Source organism: Polyodon spathula, chromosome 2 (genome assembly GCF_017654505.1).
Source record: "Polyodon spathula isolate WHYD16114869_AA chromosome 2, ASM1765450v1, whole genome shotgun sequence".
NCBI classification, from domain to species: Eukaryota; Metazoa; Chordata; class Actinopteri; order Acipenseriformes; family Polyodontidae; genus Polyodon; species Polyodon spathula.
The window spans coordinates 74,766,512-74,792,144 of NC_054535.1; the positions used below are offsets into that span (position 1 = coordinate 74,766,512).

General features: G+C 36.6%; 1 protein-coding gene across 4 annotated transcripts in view; it reads right to left on the bottom strand.

The window, feature by feature from the left end:
- Positions 1-755: 755 nt before the first annotated feature.
- Positions 756-25,633, bottom strand: part of LOC121300582 (phosphatidylinositol 3-kinase regulatory subunit alpha-like) — a 38,031-nt gene continuing 13,153 nt past the window's right edge. The window contains exons 1-15 of one of the 4 annotated variants that reach the window (XM_041229181.1): positions 21,316-21,540; positions 17,392-17,484; positions 16,837-16,911; positions 15,550-15,681; positions 13,739-13,940; positions 13,522-13,604; positions 7,163-7,265; positions 6,367-6,465; positions 6,057-6,237; positions 5,712-5,837; positions 5,428-5,570; positions 4,961-5,137; positions 4,725-4,799; positions 4,398-4,568; positions 756-4,188 (exon numbers count right to left, since the gene is read on the bottom strand). In XM_041229181.1, the coding sequence (XP_041085115.1) occupies positions 3,999-4,188; positions 4,398-4,568; positions 4,725-4,799; positions 4,961-5,137; positions 5,428-5,570; positions 5,712-5,837; positions 6,057-6,237; positions 6,367-6,465; positions 7,163-7,265; positions 13,522-13,604; positions 13,739-13,940; positions 15,550-15,681; positions 16,837-16,911; positions 17,392-17,484; positions 21,316-21,457 (1,992 nt within the window). In that variant the 5' untranslated portion in view covers positions 21,458-21,540 and the 3' untranslated portion in view covers positions 756-3,998. Of the gene's footprint in view, positions 4,189-4,397; positions 4,569-4,724; positions 4,800-4,960; positions 5,138-5,427; positions 5,571-5,711; positions 5,838-6,056; positions 6,238-6,366; positions 6,466-7,162; positions 7,266-10,355; positions 10,461-11,498; positions 11,919-13,521; positions 13,605-13,738; positions 13,941-15,549; positions 15,682-16,836; positions 16,912-17,391; positions 17,485-21,315; positions 21,541-25,633 lie in introns of those variants that run through there. The other 3 variants (XM_041229173.1, XM_041229190.1, XM_041229200.1) reach the window with 3 other exon arrangements.

Sequence of the window (25,633 nt, forward strand, 5' to 3'; positions counted from 1 at the left end):
CAATCCGAGTCGTCTCCAGTCCACAGCGGGTTGCTGTCATACCACTTGTATTCAGAACATCACCTGCGTACACAAGACTGCAGAGACAGTCCAACCAATGCTAACAAAGGTTTTGAGCAGGTGTTTTTGTGCTGTTTTGTAATGATCTCTCAGTATGATACCTGTAATTGAAAACATAACACTTTTTAGTTTTTTTTTTTTTTTTTTTTTTTTTTTTTTTAAACACAACTTTTATTTTTTTATGAAAAGCCTAATACATGTTTTAAGCAATTTAAAACAAGGAGACAAGAAAGTTAGCACAGCAGTTCGGAGTTATAGTTATAGTTCTGCCTATCATTAAGGCAAGAAAGACTTGCCTTTATCTCATCTAAGATCAAGAACTGACACTGTATAAAGTCAATTTGGTTATAATACAAATTATATTTGTATGTGGTTTGTAGTTGAGGAACCAAAAACTAACAAAACACAATAGCAGCATCTTGGGCAACTAAATGCAGTCTCATGGTGACAAACACTGAAACTTCACAAATGTCACATGCAAAACCCGATGGAATTGAAACACTCATGTTTTAACAAGAAAGCTATTTGTTCTTTAGGTGTTTTTTTTTTTTTTCGCAAGGCATTTTATCTTGAAAATCACCGTTTTTTCTTTTTGCAAACTCAGTAAAAAAAAAACTTAGAAATCTGAAGTTACACCATTTTAGTTTTCACAATGAAATCTCCATGCAGAACAAAATTAGTCAGTAAAGAGTAAATGGTTTTTCTCATGTCTGTAGTCTCCCAGATTTGTGTACGTTTATTTTATCATAGTCCTGTAAACTGAACAAAAAGGATAAGGAAACTTCCCCAAATGAGCAGTAACTTTAAATAAGAATGGCACCTACAACTTTTTTATATTGGCCACCTTAGTACCTCTAACATAATTTTCAAGAATTGAACAGCATAAACAAATAACAGTTACAAAATGCCACACTTGACTTTAAAAGCTGCAGACAGAAGCACACATAACATTGCAGTTTAATTTGCACATTACAAATACAGAACGGTACCTTTAATACTTTCCACTGAATGTACAGACGGAGCATTCCAGAAGTGCAGTGTCTTACACACTCCAGACAGGCACAACACAGTATTTATTTGGTCGGGAGGTGTAGTTTTTGTAATGGTAAAGCTGAAAAACACCTGAACAGTTAAACAGTTTGGCACACTTAAGCCTTAATGCGTGTCCTGTACATTGTTAGAAAAGAATGTGCGCCACTTTCAGTTTTTTGTAAAATTAAGTTTGCATGGAGATTGATTAAGGCCATTTAGTGCTTCTCAAATTATGTTTGTTTTTTTTTGTATAATTAAGTTATTGTACTGCCATTTGGGGTATACGAACCCTAACTTCTCCAAATCACTAATGCAGTCCAACAGAAAGATAGAATTAAGGAGAACCTTGAAATACATTTCGTTTCTTTATCGCAGTGACACTGCTGTGAGTACCTGCAGGTACAGTGTCGTTTTCTTTGCAAGAGCAAAAAGCACACCGTAGATAACATGAGAGCAGTCTGCACGGTGTTCCCTTAGGCCAAGGCACTGCATCCTGGCCAGAAACATGTCAGGTTGTGTAAATCTTCAACTACAGTCCTGTGAGGATGTGACAAAAGGCAGATGCGTGTCTGTAATTACAGGGTTGTCGTTGCATTGCACAACACTGCCTACTGTTCATTCCCCTCTGTTTATCTACACAGGTGTTGGAAAGCAAGTTTACATAAAGCTTGCAAGAACTGTGAAACACAGATAAAGCTAAATACAGAGATCAGATCCGGATCTTGGTTTAAAATACATGAAAATAATAAAAAAAAAAAAAAAAAAACAACCAAACAAAACACTATAGCAATATTAAACTTTTGCATAGCTACATGTAAGATAGCGCTCAGAATTCCATACAGTGCATCTTTTTATATAATGCATATCATACCCCTGGATCTAGGCTGCTTCATACACAGACATTGACATACTCTGGGAGTGAAATAAACTTGGTGTTTAGACCACGGGGGTTACAAAAACGGATTAGGGTAAATGAATAAAATCCCCCAGGAAGTCAAACTCACTATTTTCCTAAAGGTGAATTTAACTAGCAACAAGTCAATTCAGAACCACAGTATTAAAAGTTAATGATTTATGATGGGTAGTAATTGTGTGAGGTTCAGAATCTTTAATAAAATACAATATTGAAAACTTACTGTGCCAAAAAAAATGTGTCTGTGAGTTTTGTTAATAAAAGTGAAAAGCATGGGTGGAAATATAGCCCTGACAGTGCAAAGTATTAAAGGTAGACCAGAACAGCTGAAATGTGATTGTGTTTTCAGCAACCAAGAAAAATAAAATATGGAGTGAAATGATACATTTGCCAGGATGCAATAGCAAAACATTTTCAGTTGCCTGCATTTTTAATGAATTTTTATTTTTTCATAAACTGATTAACAGTACTATGATTTACTGGCATAGCATGGAATTCAGCAACAAAACTCAGAACTAATAACATGGACCCTTTCATCCATGTAAAACACAGCTATTAAGGGTTTTCTGATACAGAAAATAATACTATGCTAACTAGAAATGAGAAAGCAACATTTTAATTTCCTAACTGATCACTTACATTTTGTTCCATTTCAAAATAAGAGCTTGAACTTTGTATAGGGTTCAGTTCAGACGCTTCAGGTGATGGAGTATGTGATTTCTTAAAACCAATGCATTTACTGTACCAGGCCGCTTTTTATAAAAATCAGCCAAAAAAAAAACCTAACCAATTAAAATATTCTGCTGCATCTTGGGTTTTCCACATTTGTACAAAACGTGTTCTACTTTAAGAAATAAATCACCGATATGTAACAGGGGTGGCTCATTGAAAGTTTTCTATTTTATTGACTAAAGCAGCTTTCAAATGTTCATCAGGCTCTGCCCAACAAAACATACGTTTTAATTAAAGACACACTTCTTATAACTTTGCAAAACTGATCCAATAATTAATTGCAAATAAAGGACATGAATAGAGAGTATAATTTGCCTTAGTTTGAAGCCAAACTACAATGTTTGGCATCTTTTTTTTTTTCTTTTAAATATCCTCCTGGACATTGACATTATGACACTTAAGCAATAAAAACAAGCTTATATTATTGGTACATTTAAAATATAATTCAGCTTTAGGAAAAAAAAAAAGAGCATTGCATAGCAGAAATGATTAGAATTAAAACAACAACAAAAAAAGAACTGAATTCAAAGTTTGGTATTGTAGGTTTCATCATTTAGTTTTCATTCAAGTCCTCCTTTAAATATTATACAATAGAAGTGTCATATGTTACATTAGCTGTTTCATCAAGTCCTGATTCTCTCTTTTTTCCTCCAAAGTTCAGAAAACAGGCTTTAAAAAAAGCGCCAAGACAATTTCATTAGTTTCTCCCCTGCTGCAACACATTCGTAGGAAAGTCCTTTCGAGAGAGATTTTAGTTGTGGGAAAAAAAGTGCCATTTTGCTACATTATCATCTGATCCAATGATTTATAATGAACACTTTAGAGTGTATGGACCAAATGAACACAGCAACCTCATTTCTGAAAGGGGTGCTCAGGTCCCACACACAAACACACGCACAAAAAAAAATATCTGTACAAAAAGTTGCACTCTAAGGTTTCAGCGTTTTTACATTCCAGCTGGTGAAGCTTTATAAAGAATGTAAACAAGCACCATTAAGAAAAGTCTTCTATGTCCTCCCCAGATTAGGAGACAGTTTAGCAGTCCTCAGTTAGCTTGTGCTTCTTTACAAGCACTAGAAAAAGAAAACTACATTCACAGCTCAACAGTCTCTCTCTCTCTCTACTGAAATGTATAGAATGCCCCAGTCAGCCCAGCAAAAGCACAGACCGGCATTCTTAATTCCAAAGCCAGACTCGGCATTCCTTTTCAAGAGGCCGCCAGTCCTTCTGTCTCAAGTCCCAAGTACTGTCCACGTTGCCTTCATCGCCTCTGCTGTGAATACACTGGGTATGATAGCGTGACATTCAAAGAGTCATTGTGCTGTACAAGTGATGTGTGCTGGTAATGTAGCACCAGTTCTTTCAGCGAGCTGTACAAGTTGTATGGCTCTGCAAACCCATATCCTGTTGGTGTTTTGTTGATAACACAATGCTTTACCTCGTCGTCCACACTGCAAGAGAAAAGGAACAGATTATTATTATCAAAAACTTTACTATGTATTACTATCCTATGCAGCTATTCTTGGTCAAGTGATTAAGATGAAAGTTTTTTGGAATGCAAACTTAGACTAGGATGGCCAGAACAAGAAGCAACAGCCAAATCCTTTAATAACTGGCAGCCTATTTTAAGTTTATACAAATATAAAAACAAAATACGTACACAACGCTGCAGGCGTAGCAGCCTGGCTTGCTGCTGTCCCGGACAAGGAATGTTCCGTTCCGCTTTCCCCTCAGCAAAGCCTCGGCCTGGGTTCTGTTGAGGTTTCCCAGCCTCCACAAGCGCTCATCATGATGAGGCAAATCTTCATCATCTTCCGTCATTGAGTATTGGCTATGATTAAAAGAAGAAGAAAATATTAGGTAAAGTCACAATTATTTAAAAAAAATTGAAAAATGTGTCTGAGTGTGTATAACCTTAAATTATTTTTTTTATGCAGCTTTGATTTAAAAAAAAAAAAAAAGTTAAAAAAAACAGTTGAAAACTTACTCTTCTGTGTTCTCGTTTTTAATGTCAAGCCATTCATTCAGCTTCTTTTGCCGGACACCCTTTTGAGTCAACCACCTGAAACAAGGAGATGTAAACAATTAAAAACCAAGAGATTTTATTTATATATAATTTTTTTAATTTAATTTTTTTAAATACCCCAGACTGCTCTAATCCTCAGGTTTATTTATTTATTTTTTAAGTGAACAATGGGGATTTTAAAACATTGGTACACATACATCAAGTATTGGTCTCTTGTCTTTCTCAGCTGGATAAGATCTGGTTTGATGCTGTTCATGCGTTTGTCAATCTCTCTGTAATCGGCTGCTTGCTTCTTCAAGTCTTCCTCCAGCCTGCGCTTGCTGTCTACAATTTCACTAATTCGGGACTTCAGCTTGTCATAGTTCATCATGATCCTGAAAGACACAGGCAGAAAAGTATGGTTACAATTTGTATAATCTATACACGTTTCTGCATTTTACTTGGCTATAGCAATTATCAAAAAAATAAATACCCGTTTGTGATTCGAGACCAACCAATCTCACCTGACATATGTAACTTTATTCCTATAGGATAGCTTGCTATGTGTAAGTGTATAGAAGTTAGTAAACGTAACTAGACATGTCCTTTCCTTCTACGCATGCACATCTGCATTGTCCTATATTATGTGTGGAATCTGATATTCATTATGATATTTTCAACCCACCTCTGAATTTCTTTGTCATTCCCCTCCCTCCTGAATTTCTCGATGTATTCCTTGCTGTACCGTTCCTGAGTTTGGCACTGCTCTTCAAATATTTTGATAGTCTCACTGAAGGCTTCAATAGCAGTCCTTTTCATTTGAATTTCCTTTATTTAAAAAAAAAAAAAAAAAAAAAAAAAAATTAAAAAAGCAGAACACAAAATTACAGACATATGTTCAACAGCCACTTGTATCACACTTGCTGTTAGTCATGCATATTCTTTCAGCAAATGAGCCCACCAACTTACTTGTGATGTTCTTGTGTATTCTTCATACAGCCGGTCGTATTCTTTGTTCTTTTCCTGGTACAGGAGGTGATATTCATGGAGCTTCTTTCCAACTGCCTCAATGTTGTCTTCTTTTACAACCTGATCCTAAAAAAAAAAAGAGAACGGGTGATGTGCAATCTCCAGCATTTACCATTTAACTGAATAACTGAAAAAAGACGTAAACAAGTCTGTTGTAAAAAGTCGACAGCAAAGCATTAAGACTATAATACATGTCTGACACAATTTAGAATGTCAACTTCGATGAGCGTCTTTGAGCAGATCTTAAATGAGTTGTTTTTATCCAAGGTGACACTTTGCTCCTACCTGCTGGTGCTTGGATACGGGATACAGCAACTTGACATCTAGCTTGGGGTTGTACTGAGCCAGAGACTCGTGGCGGTAGTGGTTTATGAGCTCAACCACAGAGCTGAAGGTAAGTGGATCAGAGAAACCGTACTTTCCATCTCGGTGAAAAATCTTAATAAGCTTGTTGTTTCCCCCTTTCCTGTAAATGAAGAGAGTAATTATGAGAAATGGGACTATACTTTCACCATGGTATCTTACTTTTTTCCCTCTTAAGTTGGTGTTAATAGAAAAAAAAAAAAAAAAAAAAAAAAAAAAAAAGAGAGGTTACCTTAATGTAAGGGTGTAGTCCCCATGCATTTTCGTGGAGGCATCTCGAACCAAAAAAGTACCATCTGCTGTATCCCGTAGTTTTTCATTGACCTCCTCCCTGTAATACAGCCATGATGTTGAATGCAGACAGGTACACCTATTCAATACTATACAGAGAGGTCTACTTTAACACACATTGCTATGGCTGCTCTTGATGCCTACTTCTAGTTTCAGCAGGACAATAATATTATTATTGTATTTATTTTCTTAAGCAGACAGTTCAGATAATTGCTTGCTGAAAACTCGTCACCTTTGTATTATTTTAAAGCCATGTTTACTGCAGATTTATGAATCACATACAATTTTAATCTCATAATTGATATCCTACAGACATTCAGTATATTGAAAAATAACTCCGTACATGAATGTCTCAACCTTTAAACAAAACACAGTGCCAAGTCCATGACCCGTTTCCTTGTTTTAACCTGCCTTTACCTTAATAGGCACGAGAGAAATGATTAATTACTGGCAACCCTGACTCTGGGAACAATTCCCCTGCAATTCAAGAATGCCTTTCATTTGGCTCCTTGCATACGGAATCACATTTTCAATACTGTAAAAACTCTTTTGAATAGCTTTCATCAGGCGGCCAAATAGAGCTCTTCCTCCCCCTTTTATCTTTTATGTCTCTGGAACGTTTCCTAAATTTTGGACAGTGCTCAAGTGCTCTACCAGATGTGGCTTGTAGCTCTTGTTTCACTTTAAATCAGAAGTACGGAGCAACAAAACGGCAATTCTGAGTTGACTTACTGTACCTTGATATATCTCCCCAGTACCATTCAGCGTCTTGCAGAGACATGTTGTTATTCATACCGTTGTTTGCAACAGGGGCAGGCTTTGGCGGCTTTGGAGGCAAAGCTGTTAACAAAAGAAAATTGATTCAAATTTAGCAAAATTTTAAATCAAAATATAGACAAGTTACAAAAAAGTGCCAATACAACCGCGCACCAACCAAACACCCTTTAATGGAGGATGTAAATCCATTGTTCTTTTAAAAGGGTAGAACTAGAACCAACAGTCTTTACTGTGGTATAAAGTTTTAATTTTGGATGCCCTCCATCTTTTTGTCTGTCTGACAAAAAAAGACATCTTTGATTAGATTAAATAAAACATCTGAAGGGGAGTTTCACTCTATACCCCTCCTACAGCCCCACAATCACTTTCCACTTGATTTAAAATCAGGTTTAAAGAATATTACTGCTTTCCAGCAGTGGAGCGGCTGTGTGTAATAAAAGCAGCCAGTTGGAATAAATGTGTTTCATTGAAAAAGGACGAGGGGGTCTCTCAACTCTCTGGGAACACAATGTGGCTAGAAATCATCACTCTTAAGAAATACATCTGCCACCCTCCCCCCAGAGAAAAAATAAATAAATACAACATTACAAAGTGCTTCTCTTAAATTCTGCAGGATAATTTGTCCTACATAGCAAGTCTGATTAAAAACAAAAAAACCTTGCACTCTGTACTCTGTGCCAAAGCAGATACAGCTCTATATCTGACTCACTTCTTTAGTAATAGAATGTGAAAAGTCTTTGCCACTAGAGAAGGAATCAAAAACAGACGGAAATAACCACGTGTTTTAATTGGGTCATGTGATTTAATATTGTACAAATAAATTGTATACATAAGAAAAAACAGCAACAGTTATACAACACATTATTCACGATTCTATTTAATTGATTATGAATGATATTGCACACTGCCTTACACATGCAAAATTCTGCTACCTTGTACAGGCAATATACAGAGAAAACAAATAATGCATGGCTGTTACCCAGTAAATCATCTGCACTCTACTCTTTGTCTACTGTAATCCCACTGCATTGTTACAAAGGGGGCACTGCTGCAGCATGCTTCGTATATGGAAGCAAATCAACAGTTTAAACAGACTACTGTGATCATCACAGACATTACAAATATATATATATGCACTTAAAAATCATACTGTATCTGCAGCCTTTACTAAAGTGCAAGCATCAAACCAAGTGCTAGCCTTGTTGCAAAGTGCACAATGATGAGAGCTAAAATCCAAACCTAGCAATACATTTGTTTAATAATAACAATAAAACAAATGCTCCTAAAGCAAAACATCAGAAAACAATAGGTACATACAGCAACTGCCAAACCAATTGCCTTGGATGTCATAAGGAACAAAGACTTGAAAATATACAAAAGCATCCTTCTACAGTACAATAGTACTGCAATGTTACCTGGTGGATCCATTTCTATATAGAATAAGAGATCCGTCTCACAATTTAGCTCAGCCCTTGGACATTCTAATTCCAAATCTTCCATGTTCCAAATTGTGTTGTACATGAGTATCTGAGGTATCGCCGATCAAGCCCAGTTATTAGAAAATAATCTGTTTCTTTGTAATGGTGTCTTGGAATTCATTTTAAAAGCTATAAAGGGCTGCACTGTAATCCATTACATCACATACCTCAGCCAATGGCAATAGGACATTGTCACCAGACCACTCCTGCTTCATTGCTGCTGTATCTTTCATTTCCTTTAAACAATGATGTCATTGTAAAAGCACACAGCCTCTTTCTCGATACCTAACCTAATAACATGCACCTTATTGTAGGCAGGAAAAAAATAATAAAATATGCACATATTTCTATAGATAAATGAACGACTGAATAAGACATGCTCTATGAAACAAAAAAAAAAACCAGAACAGATTTCTCTCTCTCTCTGCTTCAGACTGCATGACAGTTTTGTCCGTCCCACTTCTGGCAGGATGACAAAAGCTGCTGTGCTGCAGCACCTAGGCTTCTGGGTTTAACTGACAGCCAGATCAAGTCCAGCTATTACAGCACTGCCATAATCCTTCAATGTGACACTCAAATCCAAGGGGCAGTTGGTAACCAGTTACACACGAACCACAATCTATTTTAAAAATGTATGTCTAAAAATAAAATAAAAACTATAAATAAATAAAACAGTGCTTTTGGCCTTTTCTTGAATGCTTGTACTTTACTGTGCCGAATAAGTGGTTTGTAATTGTGTATAAAAATGTGGGATGTAGCACCCATTTCATTATTATTGCAGATTTTACAGCATTTAAAATTTGGCCAAGACCAATTATTTAAAATTTGGTTTATAAAGAACACCAAACAAAACTTAAGTTTCATTGGTACTCTGTGAGATCTCGTGTATATATATTATATAATTATATATATATATATATATATATTAGATATATATTATATATATATATATATATATATATATATAATAAAGTTTCAAGAAGAATAAAGCATGATTCGTACAAGACTAAGACTAAAAAAAAAAAAAAAAAAAAAAAAAAAAACACAAATCAGGTGTCTTCAGAGTTGGTCAAAAGTGGAGCACGTCTAGTAACCTCTCAGACATGGATTTGTTTTCACCTATTCATGTGCGATTTCACCGTGTAACTATTTTTTTTTTTTTTTTTTGTTCCTGGGTAGTAAGTGTTATTTCCAAATTGTTTATGCCTCAAAAGTATAGAACATAGCTATTATTCCCCACAAACTTTGCTTTTGTGACCAGGACAGTGATATTTCAAAATATCACTATTTCCAATGGGAAAACGGGCAATTGTGTGTCTTTTCGTTCACATAAAGTCAGAAAAAAAACAACATATGAATCCAAATTAACATGTATTTATACTAAAGTAATACAAAAATGACTACAAAAGATTTAGAAGCGAGTAGTTTTTCGAGATTTACGATTATACTGTAAATCTGTTTGTGGGGAATAATAGCCATTTTCTATACTTTTGAGGCATAAGCAATTAGGAAATAACACTTACTACCCAGGAACAAAAATTGTGTTACATAGTGTTTTCAATCCTGTGTGAAATCAGGCTTAAATTCATACATTTTTATGATAGTCAATTTGTACTTAATAATAATAATAATAATAATAATAATAATAATAATAAATAGTTTTGAACCAACATACCTTTCTGTGGCATCCTACAAACGACTAGTTTACAGTACTTTTTGGATTTTGAAAACAAATAAATAAAATGACGATATACTGCTCAGTTACATCAGTCCCTGTACAAGTCCTTTCTCACAGTTTAATGAAACGAAAAACGTCCGACAAGCAACTCGTAGCTAGAAACAAATCCCACCCACCCTCCTCTTACGACAGCTCTGGACAACCACCAGCCTCTACAATGAACTCATTCTGCTTCATAAAATCCAATGAAACCTGCCGAATACTACCACATTAACATACTGACTTACATGTAACTTTCCATATACTTCATGAAAAACTGACAAATGTGACATAATACTGTACTACTATTATGGCTTCAGGTAGACTTTTGCAATATAATTTTGTAGTTTCTTTCATTACATGATAAATGCAAGTTCTAAATTATGTTCATAAGTTGTGTTTTTTGTTTGTTTTGTTTTTAAATTTTATGTCCCAAGCCTAACATTCTAAGCAATTCAACATTTTTGGCCATAGCGCTACACTGAATGCAGACACTTAAGATTACTTTTAAAAGATTTGTACTTTTATATGTCCCTTGCCTAAAACATCCACATTAGTTAATGCCTGTGTATAAAAAGTTTGAGGATGTGAATCAAGATATTTTTTTTTTACTTTTAATAATGACAAAATCAAACTGTAGTAAATACATAGCTGTGACTTCACAAAATGAATACAAAAAAAACAGTAATAATCCTTATACATTTATTTATTTAAGGCATCGCCCCATAAAGAAAAGGTAAAACAAACTTCAATCCAGGACTGTATGCAGTAAAATGAATTATGCAAGCTTCCACCTCCTCAGACACATACCGATGTAGGTCAAGAATTTCAAATCCCTTCAGGGGTTTTCAAAAACTTTATTCCCCAGATAGCTAAAGTAGACCGACACGATCAGGTAAATGCGTAAAAAAAAAACAGTTCAGCTTGCTCCAACATGTACACTACTTATATATCACAGAACTTTGCAAAGAACCTTTAAGCTTTCTGTACTGCATTCAAAAGTACATACTGTACTTCACACACAAATCATTTGAAAGGAAGATGACACGTCCTCAGCAATTAAATGGTATTCAAAACCGTAAGCAACAAAAGTTCACTTACACTGTAAGTTGTGCATTTGTGAGGTTTATCAGAAATCCTTTATAAATTTGTTTAAAAAAAAATAAAAAATTCTCCACTCAATGAAAAAAGTTGTAAAATGCCACAATCCCAGAAGAATTAAATAAAGTTCCACAACAAATGAAATAAATCCACTTCAATTTCCTGGCGTTGCAGTAGAACAAGTATCCGCCTTTCATAAGCGGGGAGAAGAAAAAAAAAAAGAAGCGCTTTTAATTAAAACGCTGTAATCCCGTTAGATGGCAGGTGCTAGTGCAGTAAAGCACAGAAACTGCTTCGAGTTAGTTAAAGACAAACTTGAGCCTGCGAGGTGGACTCATTTCCATGTTCACGAATACAAGCAGGAATATGGTACCAGTGCTGTGAGTGGCTTGCACTGCCCTAAACTACTGATAGCGATCTCTGTCTGATCATTAACTTACCCAGGTTCAAATATTTGCTGAGCCGGGATTTTAGGTGGGGGAGGTAGGCAGCAGTAGGAAGGGGGAGGGAGTTAAAGTGAAAGCTGTCATCAGCTGACAAGCATTCACTGTAGAACGAACCTTCCGATTCCGGGCAACCCAAAGGTGAGGGTTAAGCCTTCTTAAAATAGCTGCTGTACTGTAACCGGCTGCAAAGAGGGCAATCTATAAAGTATCTGAAAGACAAACAGATCACCTCAGCCCCGCACACGCAGGAAGCAGCTTGGCTAGTTCAGCACAAAATAGAAACAAAGTTTTCCTTGTATGCTCTTTCCCCTCTCAAAAAGGTGCCTAACCCAGTAATAAGCTCCTTGCTTTTCCATCCTCCTTGCTCAGGCCAGACTACAGGTGGAAATCACTGACAGCTGAGCACAGTTACTGCCAACAGGGACTATAAAAATAGCCCCTGACAGGTAATAAAATGCTTAACACACCAACAAAACCAGCAGTTCACCTAGACAGACAGAGCCCTGCATTCTCATATGCACGTCTGCAGTTAGTAGTTTGACTCTGTGGTTACTAAGCTTCCGGTGCAAAGCACCAGAGAGGTATGGAAACTAAGTCTTGCACACTGCATGCAATGTTGTTCTTTTTTTTAGCACTGAAAAAACAGCAGCTATAAAAATCACATGCATGTTTCAAACAGATACATTACTACAGTCAAGATAGTGCAGAGTCTCCATTAAGCTACAGTAGTTCCAAGCTCATAGCTGCTGGAAGTTTTACCACACCCGGATAAACACTAACCTGGACTGCCCAATGTTACCTTGGGCAGTAGATGCAAGTATTTAATCTGTATTATGATCAACAAAAGTAAAAAGGCAGGGTGCACACAATGTGCATACGAAACATAACCTCATGAAAAGAAGAGGTCAATGTGGGAATTAGTTGCAAGAACTTATGACTAAAATCCTTCGTTCCAGTTCCAGATCAGCCAGCAAGTAATCTTAAGAATACTGGAATAAGTAAGATCTGCTTTTTGAAATGTTTTGGAAAACACTCCACCCAGAAATGCAATCTAGGCTCATACAAAGTCCAGACACCAACAGAATGCAAATTATGTCCCACACAAAATTACTAAATATTAATTTACATATACTGGTCCACATAGGAACATATTGTGATTAGCAGGCAATAGGTGACTGTAGTTGAATACAAATCCCGCTGCAGACTTCAGAGCAACAGACGCTTACACCCACAGCCTGTACACAAGAACCCTGTAATAGAGTAGGTATCAGCAGCTTCAGCCTCAAATGGACCAAGGTCTGCACTAAATGCAACTGTAGAGTGCCCTCTGCTGCAGCAGAATTGCACTGTTGATCTTCCATCAGAGCCCCACTGGTATTTTCTCAATAACTGACAACAGGCAAAATGTGTGTGTGGTTTCAGGGCATCTTATCCCTTATCTCCAGGTACTGGTATCGCCAATGAAAACTTCACCAATTGCAGCAACTATAGTCATACAACTGAACATTCTGCAAGACATTTTCATAGCCACTAGGAGCAGCAAAATGTGAGAAGGAAAGTTTGCCAACTTGTCTTACCTGGGGCAGCCTGACTCTCATTCCATTCGCTGGTGACCAAGACTTCGATTATCTTTGTGTGATATTCTGGATTTGAATCGCAGCTATAAACAAAACAAATGTAAATAAAAATAAGCACATTAGTCCCATAATGACAAATGTTTGCCGAAGTGATATTAAGGCAACGTCAAATTGAATTTAAAACAAAGACAATACCCAAGTAGCTTATCTCACATACCTTGCTGCTTGATGCCTGAAAAGCAGAGGGCTGAAAATTTCAGCAACAGCCCTTGCACTGAGTAGATTTTTGCTGGTATTTTGGCAGGCTTTGCAGAAATGCTTGATCAGATAATTAAGAGTAAGCCAATACTGAAGAGGCACGTTTGGTGACCGGGTGATTCTCCTCAGCAACTGGGCACACTCCTCTACATTCTGCACATCTGTAGCAGGGGAGATAAAAAGCCCATTAGGTTATCAACCCAGCATCAGCCTGCACACGTTTTCTCTTGCACTTGAAAATAAATAAATAAAAATCTTGAAGTCCAAAGGGGTTGGACCAAAATGTATGTATATATATATATTCTGGTTAAACCACAATGTTAATGCTGTAGTCTGAGTTTTCTGTACTTTTGCAGCCGATTAGGTTGCCATAGACACTGAACACAGATTAGATCTGCTTAACCACACAGATATCCTGTTCCGGCCATGTGACAGAGCCAACGCTTTTGCAAGAATGTGTGTACTTCTGTGTATTTTGCCACAGTTGTGTTATTACAAACCACTGCTGTGTGTTAGAACTAAGTTTTTAGGACATAATGTACCACATGTGCGTCTGCTTTCATGCCAAATGCCTCACTGATAATCTTTAACCAGCACACAAAGTCATACAGCTTTTTTTTTTTGGATACAAGGGTGACTTTGAGCAGTTACACTAACATGCCAGTGAGTTCATGAAACTGAAAAAAAGTTGGATGATATATTAGTTTAAACAAATACCTTTTTACATTTCCAATTGTATGCAGAATAAGTATTATTCACATACAGTTTTTTTTTTTTTTTTTTTAAATCGTTTACATGCTTAAAATGTTGTTTCAAGGAACCCGTAAATTAATGGTTTTTTTTGGTACAGACTGCTTAAGCAAAGTTGCTGTAACCCAACTCAAACTAGGTATGTTTTTAAAGCACAATTAAATTTATATGCACAACCCATACAGTCCCGCATAAAAGATTCATTATTAAAATGAACGCAATAGGGATTCAAGGAAATGCATGCAAATGGATTTTGGAGTGGTTCATGCAGAAAACATTAAGTACTGATTAGAGGAGAAATCGCAAAATGGAGCGAGGTAACCAGTGGAGTACACAGGGATCAGTATTAGGAATAGCAGAGGACCTGATCTACATTAATGACTTAGAATCTGATATAGTAAGCAAACTTGTTAAATTTGCAGATGATACAACAACAGCATTCAGAACTGGGCAAACACATGGCAAATTACATTTAATATAGAAAAGTCTAAGGTACTGCACACAGGCAATAAAAATGAGCACTATAAATATCATATGGGAGACACTGAAATTAAAGAAGAAATCTATGACACAGACCTAGAAGTTTATGTTGACTCAGTAATGTCTTCATCTAGACAATGTGGGGAAGCTATTAAAAAGACCAACAAGATGCTCCGATACACAGAGAAAAGTGTTGAATTTAAATCAAGGGAAGTAATGTTAAAAGTTTACAATGCATGGCCTCCTCTCGTTTGTAACCATTCTTTTGTTCTTATTCTTTTGTGGTTTTGACTTAAGTCAGACCTACTTCTGAAATAAGAATTCCAACATATTCCCAGATTAAAGAAGACAGTCACCCACTTTGAGAATAACATTTTCGTAGCAGTGTCAGTATTCTGGTTACCATGGCCAACATGGAATTCCGTCCATCCTCCAAAAAAACAACACCACATCTAAAAGTACAAACTCGAGACTTGCATGTTTATTTTGCACACAGTTTTAAAATGGGGTAGGTTTCACGAGAAGTCACGGAATCCTTACCTTGTGCTACATGTACCATTTCACTGTAAACAGATGCTGGAACAACAGGATATGGCAGATCCTGAAGATACCTCCTTAGACCATCTGACAACGTCTGCAGGTCAAACTGATCAATATCAACCGAAGCAACGTCTAGGAGGAACAACAAACCAGCAATTATCACACACTGGGTATTTTGACAATACCCTTGTGATTTTATGGACACTTTACTATGTTGACATATATAATGACTATGTTTATTTTGTGAAAACAGAATTGTTACACATAGCGGTAAGATATTAATACCCCCTTCTCAATGTCAAAAGATTAAGGCAGATGTAGTAATAATTATAATACAGTAAATAAACTAGCCATTAGGCTGGGTTTTGTTTTTTTGTATGCAAGTGGTTGCTACTTAACATATCCACTGTAAAATGAACAAATACACAGCCAAATTAAAATTGGAAGTATGATTTATCATCATGATCTACTTAAAAAAGAATGGCAAAACACAGGAGTGATGACAATTGTGCAAGTTTAAATGAACCTACTTAGAAAGGGGACTGCAGTCTATATGCAATGTCAATCCTACATCTGATAATATGTCTGTATACCAACTAAATTTAAAAATGAATGCATACAGTACTATATTCAGGGTACTTATTTAAGGAGATTAAGAGTTTCCAATATACATTTGACATACAACAAGGCACTGCACGCAACCACAACACCAGCCCTACTGCATGACACCTCTGCTTTACTGTTTATAAAACACACATGTACATGTAGACTGTTGGCAAAACTATAGTTATGTGCAGTACAGAGGAATCCGTCTAGTCATCCATGAGATCAGCAAAATTTGATCCCCTTGACAAAACATATTTATTTGAAAACAATAGTGTCTCAAGAAAAAAAAAAAAAAAAAAAAAAAAACACTGCCGTCTCAAAAAACACCCACACAACTGTAAACAAGAGCTGCTATACTCTGTGGAGGTCACCTCAAGAACTAGTTTTCTCCCCCCCCCCCTCACAGCAACAGCTTTGACCTCTCTCAAATCCCTTATTAAAATTTTGTATGTCCAGAGAAGACATCTGCTATCTCTCAACCGATATAACCAGCACAGTTTTATTTAAATTGTGCTTTATCAGGGGTCATCAGACAGGATTAGAAGCGCTTTGTTTCCAACAGCGCCACCTGATGGCAATTTAATTTATTTTGCAGCAGCAGAAGTCCCTCTTGTCCAGACTACTTATCTGGTACTACAGCAGCATCATGACAAACAGTGAGTGTGTTATGCAGATACTCACCACTTTCTAAGCACTCCTGGATATCAGCACCACCACTTGAGCCAAAATTTCTATAGAGAGTGGGACAGTCCAGACCTAAGAATGAACAAATTTAGACAGGCTTGTTACAGCTGGCTGGGGACACATTTCAAACTCAAGTGTTGACAGTGATAGAAAGTACAAGCAGATAGGTGAGAACCCATTTACACATGCTGCAAAACCTGGAAACAGACACTGTACATTCAAGTGTCATCATAGGCATCAATTCATTGTCAGTATTAGAAAACAATGTGGTTATAAAACTACATACACACCTAATGACTGACGCCCACACACACACACACTCAAGGGAAATCTCTCGCTAAAAATCATAATGTGCACAAATGAGGTGAAATAATTGAAACTACAAAAAAGATTATATATGGTATGGCTTTGCAACAAGACTGTATGCACGTTCTTTAGCAATTGTGGAGATGTAATAAAACACAAAATGTAGCCTACTACATTAGAAAAATGTCGAGTCCACAAAGTGTTGCTGGTAGTTACTGTAACCCGACAACAACAAACAGGTCTTACCTTTTCTTTCAATCGCCTCAACCAACTTCACAAGCATCGGCGGCGCCTCATCAGGAGGAGAGAACTGCTCTGTGAGATCTGGCAGTGTGGACGCTGATGGCAAAGGAAAAAACCAAACCACGTTACAGCAAATTTGCCAAATGCACTCAGAGTCTAGGAAATTCATGGGCTGCATATGACCAATTAATTTTTAAACAACGAACAAACAGCCTCTGTTGGTTCCTGTGTCTGTGTCAATAGTAGCTGCACACTCCCCTAAGAGGCTGGTGATAAGCGTTATATAGTCCAGCTCTATCATAGGCCCGTCAGAATAGTGTATGCCTGACACCCCACAGGGAAAAGTCCGTCTGCCACCATCAGTTTTCTGATTTGACCAGTCGCACACACCTCTCCATTTCTGTAAAACTAAATGTCCTTCCAAAAAACTGTGTAATCCTAAATGTTGGCAGGAAATCCTATCAATGTTCTGAGAAACCACAAAGTGTGTGTGTGAGAGTGAAAGATAGAGACAAAGAGAAAGATTCAAAACAGCCTAAAAATGTTACGAAAGTTCTGTGTAAAGTTCAATTTAGGCTTAGAAATATGCCATTTGGATTCAGGGTACAGTATATTTAAGATACTCTTACACTGCATTTCAATCTCTTACAATTACAAGGGACTGGAATCAAAAACCTTGGATGACTGCATGATGGGAGTCTTAAATTATTGTTTAAGACACTGGCTAGGAGGTAAAATAAATTAATGTTTACAGGACCTGAGGTCGTTTTACATTAAAAATTTAGAATTTACAATTGTGGAAACCTGCAAGTTTGGACGTTTTCCACACTGGGTTTATATATATATATATATATATATATATATATATATATATATATATATATATATATATATATATAGCAATTTGTTGGATCCCCTCTCAAATTAAAACTGTGCAGGCTTGTGCTTGAAACTTCCGATTTATAAATGAACTCCTTGTTGAGCCCTGTAAGTGCTCCCTTCCTGCAAAGCAAGGAAGGACTGTAATAACACAGTGTGACTTTCAGTAGGAGCACACTCTAAAACACGAAGTGCAAATAGTGCTCAAGTCTGCACAAACCACTGTTCAACATCGCAGGGTTACTTAATCCTAAATAAAAAGGGAATGTATATCACATGTGCACAACACACCGCTCGATTAGCTTTGTGTGGTGAATATGATGTGTCAATGAGCACACAGCATAGTGAACAGCAGCACATCCTCCCAATGCATTGTTTTCAACAATTTATATTATGGCATGTGCAAAAAAAAAAAACAGTAAACAAACGGCCCAGAAATGCACATCTCGAACCAGATGACAGATTTTCTTTTGCACACACACAAATGAAAAAAAAAAGTTATATTTAAAAAAAAAAAAAAAAAGTAGGTAGGTATTAGGGGTGACAGCGCCATCTGCTGCAGGTTGCTCTTAACAGTGCTGCAACACAAGTACTGAATATATCCTGGGTAACCCTACAGTTGTTGCTGGTTGAGAGATAGACACAGACAGACCTATCTATATAGTAAATATGGACTGTAGAAGAGGCGTATAGTGGGAAACGGGGGACTATAATGCCCGAAGCCACAGGTAACTACAATTCTTCCATAAGGGGCCATAGTTTCCCACTATGAGCCAAGGTCTGCAGTCCATATTTGTTTCATGAATAAGTCAAGAAAGTAATGGTTTTTGAAGTTCCTAATGCAATCAAATATTGTTCAAGCATAAATTACATAAAAAATGATGGTTTATGTAACAGTCAAAATAGGTTAATGCAAACCAGGATTCTGTCATTTAAATAAATAGAAGTACATTAAAAAAAAAAAAAACTGTTAACATTATGGTTTAGCCCCAAGCATTACTTCTTCCACAAGGTGTTCTGTTGAAGGTTAAAATCATCTACAGTGCAGGTTTAACCTTTCACACAGCAGGGGAAATTCTACACTGTCGTAAATCCGTCTTCACCGAGTTCTAGGAAACAGAGTTCCTGGAATCACATCCAACATATTTTAATTTAAAGGCATCAAGTTAATACTGGATGAGACATAAAAATGTTTGATAGGTATGCTTTATATTAAAGAAAAAAAAAAACACACAACATTTTAAACAGAAATGGTACTACTATACTTTATGCATAAGAAACTGACTAAGGCTTTTTTTTCTGAAGTACATGTGACAGTTATTCAGATGTGACAGGAGAGGTGGAAAGGGGGAGATCGGATTGCTTCTTGGTAACAGCGTGACTTGATACACCTGCCACCAGGCGTATAGGATCAGTTGACAAACAAATGACAAAAATGCACAGACCTATCAGGTAACACATTTCCCTGAACCGTCCCTCCAAATCAGGACACCAAATGTTCTTTGCAACTCGCCAGGTTCCGACATTTGTGTGCTGCTGGCTGTCATTTGCATAGAGCACCATCTGATTACAAACATCCACCTCATCCCAGTATCACAACCACATCTGTGTTATACCTGGATCAACACACACATTCTGCATGTGGAAAAGTCTAGAAACATAAGTCTTAATATTAAAAAAGGAAAAAATGAATTAAAAAAAAAAACCTCCGATTAGAATAAGGTGAGCTTCAAATTCAAAACACTGTCCTCAAACCACCAAGGCTTTTAGAAAAAGAAAACTAAATGTTGTTTCAGCCACCGCTTTTCTGATAGTTACTCACTCCAAAAAATAAACCCATGGCTGTGAAGTGTCTAGCTTAGTATTAATTTAATAAATTCCAGGATTTCCTAGTTAACACAACCTCTTGCTGAATTTGATGCCTTTCCATCTCATAACACACTCCTACTGTGACATGAGCTCCCGCATTTCTTTGTTAAGTGTATATATTGTACACCCGCCCCCCGTCACAAATTACAATTTCTTCAAACTGTACAGCAACTTCCAGCTGAATATGTGGACTATCATAGCCGAGCCAAAAATAAAATGGAGAAACTGCCTTCATGAATGATCTTTTAAAAAAAAATATATAATAAAGTCTGACAGGAAATGATAGCAGCCAAGTAGCTAAACTGCCTTCCTTAACTAAAAACTGTTACAGCAAGACTCCCAATTCTTGCTTATTTAGTGCCAGTAAAGGAAACACACACACACACACAATTCAGCTCTACTTTATGCCTGGACTGATGTGCTAGGAGATGATATATTGAACACGCAGGCAGTACCAATTTTAAAGTTAATGAATATATAAAAATTAAAAAAGGACATTTCTAAAGAAAAGAAAACGCGCCACTCTTCCTCCCACGCAGCTGTTTCAGTAAATGAACAGGGGCAAAACTGTCATGCACTGTTCTGTGCGTCTACTATTCAACCAGGGCGCTGACTCCATTGCTTCGGGAGGCCAGTAGGTCAGCTTGCTAAAAACAGAACATTAAAAAGAACCCAGAAGTCGCTTTTTCAGAGGTAATTCTCAAGACAGAATTCTCCACATGGTCAATGTGTGAGGCAGCAGTGCATCCTCTATTTTGATAGGTACAGGAGTGGTGTAGGACAAACATTATTATCATGGTTATCACCCCCTTCTACTTTCTTAATATTTATAACTGCAGTTTACAAGGCGCCTGATATTGTAAGTGCCAGCATCCTCTCCCATGCACTGAAGTTGTGGAGAATTAAAAAGACAGGCACGGACAACAAAAATTAGAAATCACTACCGCAGAAACCAGATTTACTGCAGGTGTAGGACTTCAGCAGTTCAACTGAGTTGGGTTCAAGACTTTACCATCTCCAGTGAACAAACTCAGTGTAAAATAGCTGTGGCTATTGCGTATCTTCAATAACTGTAAATTACATGCCCAAGAACGACTGTAGGTGTCTCACAAACAAGTTGCTTATATACTTACATTTCTTTAAAAAAAAAAAAAAAAAATACTGCAAGGAATAACGTACCTGTTTTCAAGAAGTATGCTTGTTTTGAAGTCTCCCGAAACACTGCATAGACATTTCGGGAAAAATCTTCCCCAAAGCTTTGACAGAGGCAGGACATACTTTCGCTGCAGTCCGCCATAAGGCTTTCTTTGACAGTAATCATGATTTACTTGATTATTAAATTCCTTGGAAACTGTGTAAATCCAATATCAACGACCTCCACAGGGTATTTTATTTTGTATTATTAGGCCTACTGTAAAATCAGAAAAGGTCTTCTGACCAAGATTACTCCACGTTCAAGGCTTTTGATTACACATTACAGCTTCAGGACACTCACCCTCCAGGTCTATTTTTACAGAAGGCAGTGCTCACAACCAATCAGGTAGCTCTGTTCCAGTTTTCTGCCAATTACTGGGCTTGGTTATCCTGGCAAGACAAGCAGGATCTGGGCACCAGTTGGGAGCAAAAAGGAATGCACCTTTAAATTTGGCCCTTCTGCACTGAATACCAATGGATCAACACCATGCAAGGTGAGGCTGTGGTCCAGCTGCTGTGGAAAAAGCTTAGGTATGGACAGGACACTCAAGCAACCAACTGGGGTCTCAAGTAGATTATTTAAAAATTACCCAAATATGAATGTGTTTAAAGTAACTGTTGAAGTAGAAAACAGAGCAATACACATTATCAATACAGACTTTCTGTATTAAATAAAAACCTCTTATAAACAGAGTAATATATTATTTATCCACAAGGAGGCACTGTGTGTAAGAAAAACTGAGTAATTTATTTAAAAGGAAAATTTTACTTATTTACCCCACCCCACACTGCCACTTCACTAACTTTATCCTTTGTCTTACTAATGACTTTACAAGGCAGTAAAAACGTATATCCGTCAATGCCAGAAGCTGTGTGTTATTTTCCTTTTTTGCTTGTAGTTCTTTAAATGTTAAAACTGCAGAGAACTGATAATCAGCAAGAGCACAATATAATGTTCCCTGCATTTGCATTGCTAATTTTAAACTCCTTTCCTATGGCCTCTGCGACTTTACACTGCCAGTACAGAGACGTCAGAATGTCTGAGAATTAACAGTCTTCATTCGCAGGCTGCCTTTCTTTTCCCTCCAGCTAAACTGGCATTTATAGAGGAAGGTTTCTGAAAGTACGATAGCGGACCAAATGACATTTCCGAGGTTCAAAAGCCTCACAGAGGTACATTAGTCTTCCGCAAGGCAGCCCCTGGGCTGGACAGAATCTAAACTAAAATTGTACACAGGCATAAGGAAATTGCTACAGAACATTCATTTACCTTTTAAAGGATTGCTATTTTCAAATTATTATTTTTTTTATTTTTAAATACACAGGTACATAAAGGTGAGAAGCTGTATGCTCACTGACTATTGCAATGAAGGAAATGCAGGTTTTCATAAAGTTTAAGCTCCCTCTGAGCTGCACACATCTACACTACATTAATGAGTATGAAAGTTTAGAAACACCAGCTGCAAAAGAGCACACTTTCTGCTCAATAAATAACTTGGGAGTAGCAACCTACTTCACATGCTGGATCAAATGTTTCCCTGCTACTTGTCTTTCTAGTGTTGCTGGTTTTGTTGTAACAAACATTTGAGCAAATCCTTGGCCATTAAACGTGTAAAACTGAAAGCTCATTTCAAAGTTAATATTTAACAGACACAGAAGAGTACAACACTACAATTCACAGAATTAAATTTCATTTCCCTGTTTTACCCTGAGATATTTAACTGTCTATGCTTGCAAAAACTATTTCGGCTTCTCTGAGCTGCACTGCCCAGTCTACTACTGCACACAGCCACATGTATGAGTTTCAGAGAAATGTATTACAGATAAATGTATTAGTTTCAATAAAAGCTACAGTACAAGTAATTTTCAGTTCTACAGATATACTGTAAACTTTGTCCAAAGGAGAACGTTTTTTTTCCTGCACTTCCTTAAACCGCTGAAGTATTTTTATCTGCAGATGTTCTGTGCAATCAACGTTCAATACTAGCAAGAATCTAAAATTGCTTGCATTGCAATACAGCTCTGGAAAGTGAAGTGTCACATAAGCTTAAATACTGAGCACAAGGTCTCAACCTGGATTTTTTTTTTTTTAACGTTTTTGCAATGCAATTCTCACAAAATCCCCACCTGTACTGTATCTGGAATGAGTGCAGACATCTACAACAAACAAAGCATCTTTTTCATATGATCACACTAATATTAAAAAGGGGCCTCAGCAGTACAGTAGCATTAAAAATTTTTTTTAAAAACTTTTTTTTTTTATTTTTTATTTTTTATTTAACTAAAACCACAGAACAAGATAATGGTGCAATAACGAATATAATTTGTTAAATCCTTTCTATTTAATGTACATTTTAAAGCAAAATAAAAGGTAAAAATGAACTGCAGCAAAATGCAGTTTACTGGACTGTTAAAACTGTTCTACCGGCGCACGAAAAAAGAATGTTACCATTACAAAATGGAATCATGACTCAGTTAGGAGGCCTGTGAAAACTGTTAATGGAGCTTCAAAATAAAAAAGTAGTACATAAAAAAAAAAAAAAAAACATAAATGCAAATAATGAATCAATCCCTCCTATCACAATTTAGGTGGAACTAGGATTCAGTACTTTCCAGGTTTTTAAAATATTTTTTTTTTTAAAAACGGATTAATTGAAAAAATAAAAAAAATATTTTCTGCCAATTGATAATTATGGTGGGATCATAAGTAGGGAAAATTTAAAATTAATAATTAGCACAGATCACACTACCTTGCAGAAAGACTATGGATTTGCTTTGCCTATTCTTTAAATCTAGCAAGACTTAGACCTTTTTTTTTTTTTTTTAAACTCACTGACAAAGTATTTATTAATTCATTTAAAACATGCTTTCAAAAAGGTAATTTTTCTGAAACCTCTATATAAAAGCAATTCTAGACAACAGGAATTAAATCACAGCTGCTCAAAGGGGACATGTTTAACCAGAGTACTCATTTTCAATTATCTACAGCTCAGAACAACAAATCAAAAACACATTCCATTTTTCTTTTCAACCCTGTGAACTTCAGAGCTTTGGCCCCCGTTCTAACATGTTGGGTTCTGCTTTTCCTTACGCAGTGGGACGGTTCTCTGCTACATGCTCCTAATCCAGTCAGCAGACATGCTTTGCATCCAATAAGATTTGCCAATTTAAACAGCAGTCTCTTGAGGCGATCAAGTAATGAAACACACATGTGCATGCTCTCACGCACATAGTCCAATAAAACAGCAAACTCCAGAAAAGACCAGCAAACTAAATATACTCCTACATACCTCGGTTCCTTTTTGTGGTAGATGTCAAGATGTATTTTTTGTTACCATTTTATTTATTTACTTATGTATGTATGTATGTATGTATGTTAAATGCAATCCTGTTGAAAAGTCCCCCTTCAGAAAGAATAAACAGCATGTTATCATTCAAACACCATCAAAGTACTGTACAAATATACTCAACATATGGTGGTACATTTACTAAAAGATACTTAAATTGAGTGAAAACATTGCAATGTTTCATGTGGACTAAATGGAATTTGCCCTTTCAAAATGGTTTTGGAATCCTGTAATTTACTTGTATTCAATATTATTTTACCACAATTACACTCTTCATACTTTTAAAGTAGCTTCTAGAACTCAATCATAAAGTTTATTATATTATAATCTTTAAAACTTCTTCGCGCTTACCAGTGGCTACTGTGAGAACGTACTATTAACAGAATCTCTGAACTATCCAAAGATTCTTATGTGCATTAATTGCAAAGTGCTTTCATTTAATGCTGCCTAAAAGGAGAGCAAGATTCCAGTAAGCTTTTAAGTGGTCCTCTAATTTCTCTCGCTCTCCCTACATTGATAGACAATGTCCCAGGTATTCTGGATACATTTATAAAAGCCAAAATGATACACAAACCAGAGCAAATACCAAGCTAAACTGTGATCCACATTGCCATCAGCAGAAGTACAATCCGGGTACAGAGTGTCAAAAGGTTCCGGTTGCTCAATAACACAGTGCTGACTATGTTACCAACCACATTTTGTTCTAAGAACAGGGATTAAACAGAAAGCTTCAGCGGTTTAATTTTTTGTTTTTTTTTGTAATAAAATCAAGGCTACAGTGAGGGTTTTCAATTAGTTTTAAGGTACATGGCACTTCCAAGGTCGTAGGGGGCACCGATCTCATGGTGGCACATACGGCCGATGGGGGAAGAGTGTGGGATTGGGGTGTCCCCTGTCACTTTTTGAAAAAAAGGAATTAAAATGGCACATTTTAGATGATGTAAGCATGTGCTAGG